This window comes from Daucus carota, chromosome 1 (assembly GCF_001625215.2).
Source record: "Daucus carota subsp. sativus chromosome 1, DH1 v3.0, whole genome shotgun sequence".
Lineage (NCBI taxonomy): Eukaryota > Viridiplantae > Streptophyta > Magnoliopsida > Apiales > Apiaceae > Daucus > Daucus carota.
In genome coordinates this window covers 52,776,094-52,788,885 of record NC_030381.2, presented here as the reverse complement: position 1 = coordinate 52,788,885, position 12,792 = coordinate 52,776,094, and the positions used below count along the sequence as shown (strand labels likewise).

Sequence of the window (12,792 nt, the reverse complement as noted above, 5' to 3'; positions counted from 1 at the left end):
ATTTGACTGATAGTTCTGAACATTGGGCTACAGATGATGCTTACGTGAAGGTTAATTGCGAGACTACTAGTTTCATAAGTGATGTAGGTTGGATTGCTCGAGATATCATTGTAATACTTTTTAGATCAAAGAATATGAATATTCTATTTGTTAAGCGATCTGAAAACAAAACGACTATTTATTTAGTTCGTTCTTTGTTTCACAATCAGATTGTAGTTGACAGTTCGGGGATTTGTCCCGGTTGGATTTGCGATTCGTATTAATAAAATCCTTTGTTTGTCAAAAAAGATAGTAAGATTTGACACATGTACAAAATTTCAGACCAAAGGGCAAAACACCTTCTCTAGAACTTTCCACACCGCCTCTTATACACCCTCCTCTTCTTCATTACTCTCACCTCACCATAAAAATTAAAAAATATAAAATAAAATCCCCTCTAATGTTTCTGATCATTCCAAAAAAACCCAGATCACAAAATAAAAAATCTTGAAAAATGGAAAATTTCAAGAATAAAGCAGAAGAAATGGAAGTGAAGGTGAAAGAAGAAGCTGTAATGTTACATGGTAATCAATCTGCTCCTGCTCCTGCATCTTCTTCATCATCTTCTTCAACACCACAGCCAATGGAAGGGCTACATGAAGTGGGCCCACCTCCATTTTTGATCAAGATTTTCGACATGGTGGAGGACCCTAATACTGATGATGTGGTTTCTTGGAGTCAAGCAAGGAATAGCTTCATTGTTTGGGACTCTCACACATTTTGTGTCTCCATGCTTCCTAAATTCTTCAAGCATAATAATTTTTCTAGCTTTGTGCGCCAGCTCAATACTTATGTAAGTCTTTCTGATCAAACCCTTTAAAATTTTAGGGTTTTTGCATGATTTGTGCTTTTGTTGTGATAATTTGTGCTTGTGATGTGCTTGGATTGTGTTATTTTCAGCTGGGTTGGGCCAGAAATCTCATATTTCTTTTGTATTGTGCTTGAATTATAAAAATATTATGTGGGGTTTTCGAAATTTGTGTTTATGTATGTTCTTTGAGTGTGATTATTATATGTTTAAATTTCAGACCAGTAGTTACATTGAGTGACTGTACTGAACATCTCTGATAGTACCAGGAGTGAATGAGATTGTGTGGTCTTTTGTTTTTAATGGCCTGATTGCTGAACATATATACTTTTTGTATTGATAAAATATGTGATTATGAGTACTTGTATTTCTGGTAATTAAGCATGTCATGATGTTAATTATGTATCGACTATGCGAAAACGTGTTTATAGTGATAATTTGCGATGCAATTCTGGCATCTATTGGGAGTGTATTGTTGTGCATTGGTTGCTGATCAAATATATGTTGTAATCAAATAGAAGATGTTGTGTCTTGTGTTAATAATTATGTTGTTGGATGTTGAAACTTTGTAGTGTCATTGTTTTTGCGAAGTACTATGATTCTGACTTAGTTATATATGCCTAATTGGTATAGGGTTTCAGAAAAGTGGATCCTGATAGATGGGAATTTGCACATGAGGGTTTCCTGGGAGGGCAGAAGCATCTCCTGAAGACGATAAAGAGGAGAAGGAATGTATCACAGGGGATGCAACCAAAAGGAGGAGGACCTTGTGTCGAATTAGGCCATTATGGGATTGATGGGGAGTTTGAAAGATTAAGGAGGGATAGGAACATGTTGATGGCAGAAGTTGTAAAGCTCCGCCAACAGCAGCAGGATTCCAAGAATCTAATTATTGCGATGGATAATAGGATCCAGGCGACAGAAGCTAAGCAACAAAGTATGATGAATTTCCTTGCCATGGCTATCCGCAATCCTCTATTCCTCCAGCAATATATGGAGAAGCATGGAGTGGATCCAAAAAAAATTGAGATTGGAAGGAAAAGAAGGTTGACGCTAAGCCCTAGTGTGGACAATCTTGAGAACCAAATTTCGGATTATACAAGTCAGCAGCAAGAAGCGGCCAGTAATGCTGAAACTGAAATGGAGTCATTCTTGTCAGCTGCAGAGGATAACGAGTCAAGTGATAATATCAGGGTCCCAAAGGTACCTACGGATGATGAGTACTTGGATGCCTTCAATGAAAATATGTGGGAGGAATTACTTGGTGATGATCTTAGAATTGGGAACAAAGATGAAGCTATAGCAAGTGATCAGCCTAGAGTGGAAGTTGACAATCTAGCAAAATCATTGAGTTGGGATATTGATGGGCTAAAAGACCTTGTTGATCAGTTGGAATATCTCAGGTCGGATCCGTGACTGGCTAAACTTTACACAGATGAATGAAGTGGTATATTATGTTTGCATTTTGGTAAAGGAAATTGGTTGGTCTCTGCAACTTCATCCCTGTACCTTAAAAATCATCACTACATACTTTTTTACTTATTTTTTTTTACTTTCCTCTTATGGCTAATCGCATAATTTGTGTCATACAGCAAGGGAAGGGGATGATGAAAGTTGCAAGGAGGCTTATGTGTCATGAACCCTTGAAGATATCGAATCATCTAATAGTTCACTATTATTATTAATAAATTTTCTTTTCTCCATTTCAGTTTCAGCTTCTGCAGACATCTTTGGTGTCTCTGTGGTTGTGGTGCTTATGTTTGTTCTGTACATTTTGCAGGAACCAGGAAGGTACTGTCTCTAGAGTCTGGAAGTCTTGAACGACAACGGCTGCGGTTATCTCTATAAAAGGGTTCTTGCTTATTGTTAGTGTCTTTGTGTCATATGAAGCTTACCTTCATGTTCAGACCACTATGGTTTCTGTGTTTTATCAGTGTCATTCCAAAATAACCGTGTATGTAGTTGTGTCTTGAAACATTAAGGTTGTGTTGTATTATGATTCTGGTATGTAGAAGTATATTGTTACACTTTTTTTTTTTTTTTATATGTTATCTACTTTCTTTTCTAGACATACTAAGCTTCAATCTGTAAGAATCATTTTTGCTAGAAGATTATGGAGTACCTGATATTTTTTGTATTTTGAAATCCAAAGTTGTAACTTGTAACCGTGGTTGTAGAAATTGAGAATAGGTTGTAGAAATTGAGAATAGGAACTAATCTGTTGGAGAATTTTCAGTCAAATTGGAGTAAATTTTCTTAAGAATTAATGGATGATTGATTAATTAGAATTTTTCAATATATCAGAGATCTTTAGAACCTTGCTTGCAACACATTTAACTGAAAGAATTATTGCCAAATTTAAGTTAAAAGGACTGTCGCAAGGTATAAAATGAACCATTTAATGTTTTTATTGAATACACAAGAGGTCTTGCAAAGAGATATCATGTCTGGTTAATGAACAATGGCTCTGATTGGCGGCTCACAGAATAATTTACATCCTCATTGGGATTTCTTACCAATGGAGGATTGTTCCTAGGCAAAGATTGCTACAGTTGTCAAAAATTCTGTTTACATATGGCATGATAACAAAAATCAGTTAAATTTCATCCAATGGTCTACTCAAGTCGGAACAAAATTAAATCCGAACATAATCTACTCAGCTCAGTTATACAGAACAAGTCATTAGACAGGAACAGAATCCGATATGATTTCACAATGGCCAGGAGAAATCTCATGACCAGTTGCTGTTTGCTCATCCTCGGGACACGACTGCTGTAGGAGACATATATCTTTGTTTAGCGGTAGCTGCTTTAGTCGGGTTCATATACCTTGGCTTGCTAACACTGTTGTCGCCAGTTCTATTTGATGCCATGTTTTTGTTTCTGGAAAGAGTCGTCGATGTGCAGAATGAAGGCGATGCTGAGCTCTTGCAATGAAATTCAGAGCTTGGACTCGAAGATGAACGAGTGCTTTGCTCAGTAATAGAAGGTTTAGCTGAAATCCTTGTGGTTATATTGTTTTTTCTGATTTTCAGAGAGCATGGTTCCGAAGATTTTGAAATGCTAGCTTTGATATTGTCGTTTATGTAGGCTTTAGGAGGTGGAGTTACTTCTAGAGGATCAGATTCAACTTTATTCATTAGTCGATTCTCCCATGGTTTCGCTGACATCCATCGCTCTAACCAACTCCAGCCCAAACTATTTTTAGGGGATGCCATCAATAAACTAGTCTGTGAGTTAGAGCTTTGAATAGATTTCCGCTGCTGAAATGAAAGAAGTTAAGATTTTGATCCTTATTTGGTAAGAGAACATTCAGTGATCAAATTTGCAATTGATATACCTTTTGAGCATGAGAATATGCAAGGGCTCTTTCTCTTTTGAAGGCTCCATCTTGCCTCATTTTTATCTTTGCTTTCACTTCTTGAATAGTGCCTCTCCTGTCACACCATCCCTCCTGAATTTTTGAAAGATGAATCGTCACACAAGTAAAAAGAGATTTTTTTTTAATATATTTTTTTAAGACCAGAAGAGATTTTAGTTTGACAACAGACTTCAAAAGAAGCATTCAATGATGAAAATAAACAAAAAATTGTACCTCAGCATCTTTTAGGAGTTCAGCCTTGCTGCGGCGTTCATTTAGCATGTCGTGCACAGCCTGTCCTTCCATGGACATACGTACACGTCGAGCTCTGACTCTTGCTTGAACGCGAACCAGTGCCTGCATACACCTGAGGGTTACAGCAGCTTGCTTTCTCACTTGTCTGCCTCATACTAAAGCTTGAATCCTAACCACAGCTTTTAAGGCCCTTAAAGCTCTTCTTGCCTACATTCACCACATTTATCAAATTAGGAACAGTTGCTCAAATTCTAAACACCATATTAAACTATCAAAATATAAATTATGGTCACTGTAAAACATCTACAATTAGCAAGTTCAAGGAAAAAGGCATATAAAAATAACTAAATATATAACAGACAACTGCTCGACGTCTCCACAAACTAAGGTAAAAAAAAAAAACGCACTGGCAAGCAACAACTAAACTCCGCTATCATTTCAAGTAGAGAATTACATATCATACGATATGGAGTAGCTTGAATTAATAATCAAGTGGCTCAAAACCATACTAATACTGTCTGACAGCCACGTTGTACCCATTTAAGATTTAATATCGATCTTTTCATCATGAAGATATTAGAATAGAAAAACAGACACTCATACAAAGTATCTGACAGTTCAATTTAAATGCGTAATGAAAAACTGGGGAGCTTCAGGACATAATCTGTCACTAGTTTCAGTAAATTCTATACCTGGAGGGATTTCACAAACAACAAGATAAAACTACATCAGTATTCGGTGTGTCCCCCTCGGAAGAGGGTTACAGTTACACTAAGGTAAAAGGATCAAAACGAATATCCCTTCTTATTGCAAGTCCTAGAGAGTTTCTTCTTATCCAGCTCCCGGTGAATGCCTAATAAGGCTGGCCCCATGTCAGAGTCTGATAAATGTATAATCTTACCTTATTGTGAAGATAGAGGTTGTTTAAGATAAAACACTTACAAGAAAAATATTTATGATTGAAATTACTTGGATTTTATAATAAGTATTTGCAATTTTCTGACAGTCAGTATGAAGGAACCTACTAATTCTACTACACATTGCCGCATTTCTTAAGAGACAAACTGATAACCAAATGAAATATGACAAGATCATACCATAGTTTCATTCAAACCGCCACTAAATTTTAAACATCTACACAATTAATCAGATTGTAAATAAAATAAACACATACCAGAAATCCACGAAAAGCTGTTTGAATCCGAATGGCTGCCCATTCTTTCCTAACAACCTTGAAATCCCTAGGAGGAGCTCTAACTACAGTAGCAACAGCAGCAGTGAAAGCAGGATCACCACCCCTAATTGATGATATATCAGAACCGTTCGAATAAGTAATCGATCTATAATGACGGTTTCCTGTGAACCCCTTCCAAGCTGATGACACTAAATCCCCAGATGAACTCCTCCACATCTTCCATTTCTTGCCCTTTCCCCCACCTTTTTCCTACACAAAACACAGACACAGAACTATGCTACATTATTCGAAACACACATTTATGCACACTTCTTAGCTAGGAGTACCTTTTAAAACACATTCAAGATGATATTCTTACTCAGAAAACAAAGCTGAACACACACAAAAATATGCTTCTCAGTTATTCTACATAAACAATGTAAACATGAAAATTACACAATATCTCACACACACACACACACACACACACACACACACACACACACGGTCACTCACTTCCTAGCTACACTAGCATAATTTTATTCATAATACAAATTCTCTCCCCTCCCCCCCCTCCCTCTCTACCTCCCTCCCTTTCTCTCTACCTCTCTGACAGACACTCTTAGTTAATATAAAGATGCAATTTTAATGCAACACACAATGTTGGCTACCATACAAACACACAAATTTTCTTAGCCATCATATAAAACATAGTAAAGATGAGATTTTTATTTTTATTCAAGAAAAATGCATACCTGGGCATCCTTTTCGGGCTTTTTGAGCCCAATTATTGTTTTTACCCATTTTCCAGAAGCACCCATTTCGCCTAAGTTCTTGATTAGTAGATTTAAGCTTAGAAGTCTGCAGAAAAACTATAAAACTTTCATGGCCCTTGAAAAAAAGAGTTAGAATTAATAAAGAAAGATGGTGAGTAAAACAGAGGTCAGAAGAGGGCTAAAAAGAGAAATGAAATTAAAATTTAGGGAGAGATTTTTATTTTATTTTTTTTGCCAGGAAATCTAGGGAGAGATTTGTGTTTATCGGGAGATGGGTACAAGAAGAGTGGGCAGAGTGGTGTGCAAATGAAAAGCCGCTTCATTTTTGAATTTTAAACATTGAAAACAAGAGGCAAGACAAGAGTCCAGGAGGACACATGGAAAGTAGCAGTAGCACAGGATGACAGGAATTTTCTTAAATGGTTTTCTTCAAAATCAAACCGAATCGAACTCGAATTCTATCAAATCAAAGTTTGATTTTGAAACTTTAATTCGTTCAAATTTATTTCTCATCCATCCCGGATTTCCTGAGTAAATAAATAAATTTCTCTTTTATCTAAGTAAGCTGATTGTTATCAAGAAATTATGTTATTTCTATATAAGTTAACATAACTAATTAATAATTTTGAAACAAATGCACCAGACAATATAGACATAATTGAATGGATAATATAATTAAGATTTGGGAGTCTATCGAAATTCATTATTATACTTAATTAGTACTATATATCTTTGTCCGTCGGAAATGCCAGCCGCAATTTTTTTATTATTACATAAATTCAAAATTACTTCTACATGTTTAATAAAATAGATACAGGTAGATAAAAATCAGATTTAGGATTTGTCCGTCTGTTGACAGGTAAGAAAACTGAGAAGGGAAGGGAGCGGAATAAAACTAAATGATATTATTTTTTATGGGAATTTTAAAAATGAATTCGTGCCAAATATATATAACTCATCAAGACAAGACAGAGAAATTAAGAAATAAGTCAAAATCACCCTGCGAACAAAACAATCTCAGGCAAAATAAACAGCTAATAGCCGGGATACATTCGCAAGCAAATCATCACAAATTTTCGAATATTAGGAGTATGAGCGTGTGTTTTTAAGTTATTTGATATCCATAGTTACTGATTAAAAAAGAAGATACATATTTCTGTTTTCTGGGGGGAAAGAAAAAGTAAAGAAGAAATGACTAATAAAGAGCAGTGTTGTAAAAAATGATAATCAGACTTAATCGGTGAAGTCATATAACAAAGATTAATCGAGGATTAATTGAATTGATCAGAGATTAATCAGATTGATCGGTGATTAATCGGAGATTTAATCAATTCAACGAGCTACTAAACAAAGATTAATCAGCGATTTTTAGAACAAAGATAAAGAGTGATCGGCCTCATGGAAATGCGGCACAGAGATCACTCAAATCATATCAAAAGACTAGAAATGGCCGCATAATAGGTATGTTTGGCAACAATTTTTTAAAAAAAGTTAATACCATTTTTTTGAAAAATATTTTTTCTTATTATTTTTATGTAAACTAGTTGAGAATCCGCGCGTTGCGGCGGCATATAAAAATTACATTAATGATTGAAAATTAATATTTATAGAATAAAATCAATTTGCGGCGACTTATAAAAATTATATTAATGATTCAAAATTAATATTTATAGAATAAAATAAATTTTATATTATAAACATCTCGATAATACCAATATTAATTTTTAAAATTGCAAAATTGGACTATAATTCATATGTGAAAAAAATGATAATAAGTTTCCACATGTAATTAACGATTTAAAGCACGACGAATCTTAATTTTAATTATGTTTTTCTTTTTGAAAAGTAATCATGTTCTTGACTAACATTGTCATTAACTTTTCCAAACACTGCTTCTTAGACACATACACCACTACCTGCATATAAAAAGCATACGACTCTAGTGATTGATGACATCAATAAAACAGACACTAAGCTTGCAAACAACAACAAATACGTCCGACGACCAAAACAAATATTATAAAAGAATCACCAACAAACATATATCATTGTAATTAGGGGTTAACCGAAACTGAAATTCTATGAAACCGCGGTTAAAAAACCGGATAACCGAAAAATGAAAATTTGGTTACCGAAAACCGAACCGAAATATAAATTTCGATTAACCGAACCGAAATTATTTTGATTATTCGGTTCGATATTCGGTTAACCGAACCGAATGCACACCTTTAACTGTGGTATTGAGAGACAGTGTATGTTGTGTTTAGATGATCCAAAACCCCACAACCTATAAGGGTATTTATAGGTGCCGAGAAACTTGTGCGCTACTCTTTTCCATAATTAAATAATTTGAAATAGAATCAGATTAAAAAATTTGCAAGCTACTATATTCCATAAATAATCTGAAATAAAATCAGATTAATACTTTCAATTTATTATATTCCATAAATAATCTGAAACAGAATCAGATTAATTTATGCCAAGATATATACCATATCAATGAATCTGAAACAATTTTTTTTTGATATCTTTCATCCAAAAATTCCGGAAAATTAGAAAAATAGAACGGAGCTATCTGAGAGGCGCCACCTACACGCCCCTCGCTTCTCCTTTATATAAGTATATTGATGTTGAATAGTTAATTTTTATTCGTTATTTGTCAAAAATATAAAAATTATTTCAAAAAAAAAATAGAGTTCAATGTACTATTTTTCAGAATTGAGTATTTATTTTTGAAAAATAAAATTAGTCAAACAACATCACTATCCTATATATAAACAGGACCGGCTCAACTCACTCTAAGGCCTTAAGCAAGATTTTAATGTAGGCCTTTTTATATATATATAAATATTTTTATTTTATTTAATATATAAAATTATATATTATTTCTAATAAATTTTTATGTAATACTTATTTTTTTATATTTGAAATAGTTTATATTTTGGATTCTTATAAATGATTATACATATATTTTTTATGAGAACATAATAATTATATTTACATTTTACTCAAAATTTATACATCATTTATATATTTTTATTTTTTTAGGTTAATTTATATATTAATATAAAATTTAAGCTAATTAAAATTTTCAAGAATACTATACCAGAAAAGATAGAAATCACATAATTTATAATAACGTAAAACTTACGAAAAACAAAATAGATATTATTTATTTCAAGAGTATATATACTACATTTATCAAGTACTTGCACATATTACTGAAATATTCAGAATCATTTGCTCCATCTAATTCTCATTTTTTAAGTTAATCTTATTTATATTACTAATATTATATTATTATTATTATATATATATATTTAAATTAAAATAAATTATATTTATTTTAAATATTTATTTTCATAAATACAAATCAAAATTTAACTATTATAACATAAACATATATATAAAATTATATAAAATTTGAGGCCCTTTTAGAGCTTGGGGCCCTAAGCAACCGCTTAGTTGGCTTCACTGTTGAGCTGACCCCGATATAAACACTCTTTTAAGGGCAGTAAGAAAAATCAATTCTTACGACACGTGTAAATTAGAGCAGACTAGAGTACAAGACCTGATTGATTTCGGAGTTAAAAACTTATTTCAATATATAATTTTGTTTTTTTACAGAAAATGATCAAACATTTTCCTCTCTCTGGTCATTGAAGTGTGACCGCGATAATACAGAATTCCTGAAAGAAAGATAATGTGATGGCGTTTATTTGCTAAAAGATCATGATAGAGGTGTTGCATTCATACATTTTATGTGATATTTGTTTTAAATATTCGTCTTGCAATGCTCCATTTTCTATTATTTGCGTCTCTCAATTTTATTAAATAGTATCATCATAAAAATGTAAAATTTTATATTCATGATATTGGTGAAAGTTAAATATATACTTAGTCATTATCTTTATCATTATTAACTGTCTGAATTGAAATTTAAGTCACGGATCCTATTTTAAAAACTGAGGGATAATTTGTTTGTGAAATTGTGAGAAGATCAGTGATAGTTTGTTCGTGAAATTGTGAGAGGGATAATTTGTTTGTGAAATTGTGAGAAGATCAGTGATAGTTTGTTCGTGAAATTGTGAGAGTTCCTTCAAAGACGGTTCACTTTTGCTCATAATTTTTTCTATAATAAATAAAATGAAAATGTGCTCAGTAAGTGGAATTGCAAAGGCCATTATTACATTTATTTAACTTAAAATAAGTATTTAATACTTATGATAGATATTTATTTATAAGTGAAAAATAGTTTTTATTTTATGTTTTTGGATAATTTTTTTGATACATATAAATTATCAGGTATAATAATAAAATATTATAAATTATCTTTTACAATTATTGTTTACATTTTTTAAAATCAAATTTTGAACATAAAAATAAATCACAAAAAACTAAAACTTTTGATTTATCAAATTTGACTTAAAAATTAAAAATTCCTGCTCGCAGAGGTTTGGACCATCGTACCAGTTACCAGATATGCTAGGCGATCAGCACAATGAATAAAATCACTTCAGAATATCATATAAAAGTGGATGCCATACTTTTTTCCTCCAATGTCTCTAAACTCTGTTTGCTGTTATTACTCCTCAAAAATACTTCAACAATCCTAAAGATGCATACCTCATTTCTGAACCTTTGATGTTTGATTTATGGCTTTGACGGTCTAACTTTCCATCTGACGTGTTTCACAGTTTCAGAACATCTTAATTTATGTACCAAAAAAAAAGTTGAGGTAAAAGATTGTTTTTAGCATTCTTGGATAGAGAGTGGATCACAAGCTTGCATTTTTTTAAAATAATTTTATTTTCATGTTCATAATTTATATAATCGACTGTGTTTGAACATAATGTTCTGTCTATAATCCTAGACAGAGATACTTACTATCTGTCATGTTGTTAACAAGAGGTCGATTGTTCAAGATTAAGCATAAAGACGGGCTGTCCAGAGAAATGAATTGTAAATAATATAACAAGTATGATCTAAGGCTATAAGTTTCCATACTACTTAAAAATATGGATCCAGAAGCAAAACAGCAAGCAGAATCTCGAGGTGAAACACAAAAGACAGATTAAAGAATGAGAACAGAAACGAAGAATTTAATTCAGAACCACTCATAGAACCTATTCTTAAGCCAGCTGAAACTCTTCTTAAAAGACCCTTTAACTTTCCCTTCAACAGAATAAACTTTATAGCTAGCAACTCTCCTCTTCCTCTGAAACTCTGGATCACTGAATATAGATGATCTCGATGCTGTCCCGTTTACACTTGTGCCCTTCTTGAACTGCATTTCCTTGTTTCGTGTAGACGAGGGAGCTGTATACGTTGAAGTGTATGCAGAAGCACTGTAAGACCTGAAATCGTGAGGATTTGCTGTGGTGCTTCTGGCTCCGTAGTATCTTTCCATCTGCAGACCTCCATGACCGTATGAATTTGTTCTGTAATCTCCCATTATAGGTCTCGAAACAAGAAGAGAGGAGACTCAGATGCCTTGATTCTTGTTTTGAAGGCTCTGTGTGAGCAGAGAAGAGGGAAAAGTAAAGAACTGAACAGGGTGATGGAATTATATATACTCAGCCAACCTGTTATCAGTAGATAAGAATCATGTCTGACAATCTGGATTCCACTGATACTCTGTTTTACTGCTTGGAATCTACTGATGAATATTTGTTTATTCGATTTGCTGACAGTAAAATATTGAATTATGAAAGTAAGATTCAAGAAAATAAAATGTTATTTGATTTCCTCCGAACGTATGATATTAGATAAATGAATATTTATCGAATCGTTGTTAATCGTACACCGATCATGTACAGAATAATATCATATTACTGCCAATAATTACACATAATTCACTTTAATTAGTGGGGACATCTCTCATCTCTTACTTGCCTTTACCTCCTATTTACCTGCATATCACATGGATTAAACATAGACAGCGTGTTTAGTGGACGCTTATGTGCTAATCATTGTGTCTAAAACGAAGTTAGCTTGACTAGTCAACAGATAATTGAGCAAAATCAGTGAGCATTATACTTTTTTTGACAAATATAACTTATAGCCTTTCAAATGAAATGAGTATCTGTTCTAAGATATTCTCGAGTGAGCATTATACTTTTAATTCATGCTCCTATTCGAATAAAACGCTCCATAGAACACGGCATCTAATTGTATCTTCAAACACGATAATTGCCAACAGGAGAATTTTTCTGGTTTCGTGTTTCCTAGCCATATACAACAAATCTACTTAATTTATTCAGCAACAAGTTAAGCTTAATCATACAAGTTGATGAACAGATGAAAACAGCAAATATTCAGATAAAATAATACACCGCCAGCCCCTTTCATCATAAAACTACAAAATCTGGTGTCCCCAA

General features: G+C 33.1%; 3 protein-coding genes across 6 annotated transcripts; 1 reads left to right on the top strand and 2 right to left on the bottom strand.

Moving 5' to 3' along the window:
* The first annotated feature begins 325 nt into the window (after positions 1 to 325).
* LOC108205335 (heat shock factor protein HSF30) lies at positions 326 to 2,918 on the top strand. Of its 4 annotated transcripts, none has more exons than XM_064086048.1 (3): positions 326 to 832; positions 1,481 to 2,294; positions 2,628 to 2,918. In XM_064086048.1, the coding sequence occupies exons 1-2, from the start codon at positions 494 to 496 to the stop codon at positions 2,261 to 2,263; spliced, it is 1,122 nt and encodes a 373-aa protein (XP_063942118.1). In that variant the 5' UTR covers positions 326 to 493; the 3' UTR covers positions 2,264 to 2,294; positions 2,628 to 2,918. The 4 variants fall into 4 exon arrangements, 3 of the variants coding, with proteins under 3 accessions (XP_063942118.1, XP_063942117.1, XP_017230754.1); XM_064086047.1 differs by having other exon boundaries at positions 2,440 to 2,918; XR_001803933.2 differs by having other exon boundaries at positions 327 to 832; positions 1,481 to 2,328; positions 2,440 to 2,918.
* A 340-nt stretch (positions 2,919 to 3,258) lies between these two features.
* Positions 3,259 to 6,801, bottom strand: LOC108196224 (protein IQ-DOMAIN 6). The gene is given in 5 exon segments (XM_064086046.1): positions 3,259 to 4,109; positions 4,187 to 4,300; positions 4,442 to 4,669; positions 5,637 to 5,906; positions 6,392 to 6,801. Coding segments are annotated over 5 exon segments (1,188 nt in total). The 5' UTR covers positions 6,458 to 6,801; the 3' UTR covers positions 3,259 to 3,599.
* Positions 6,802 to 11,519: 4,718 nt separating this feature from the next.
* LOC108204682 (uncharacterized) lies at positions 11,520 to 11,867 on the bottom strand. Its single transcript, XM_017374246.2, has one exon. The coding sequence runs from the start codon at positions 11,865 to 11,867 to the stop codon at positions 11,520 to 11,522; it is 348 nt and encodes a 115-aa protein (XP_017229735.1).
* Between the last annotated feature and the right edge of the window lie 925 nt (positions 11,868 to 12,792).

Excerpts from the sequence above, each read along its gene's own strand:
- LOC108205335 (XM_064086048.1), top strand. The coding sequence starts at position 494 with ATGGAAAATTTCAAGAATAAAGCAGAAGAAATGGAAGTGAAGGTGAAA. Across the intron at positions 833-1,480 it reads TGCGCCAGCTCAATACTTAT|GGTTTCAGAAAAGTGGATCC; the intron begins GTAAGTCTTTCT and ends TAATTGGTATAG.
- LOC108204682 (XM_017374246.2), bottom strand. The coding sequence starts at position 11,867 with ATGGGAGATTACAGAACAAATTCATACGGTCATGGAGGTCTGCAGATG.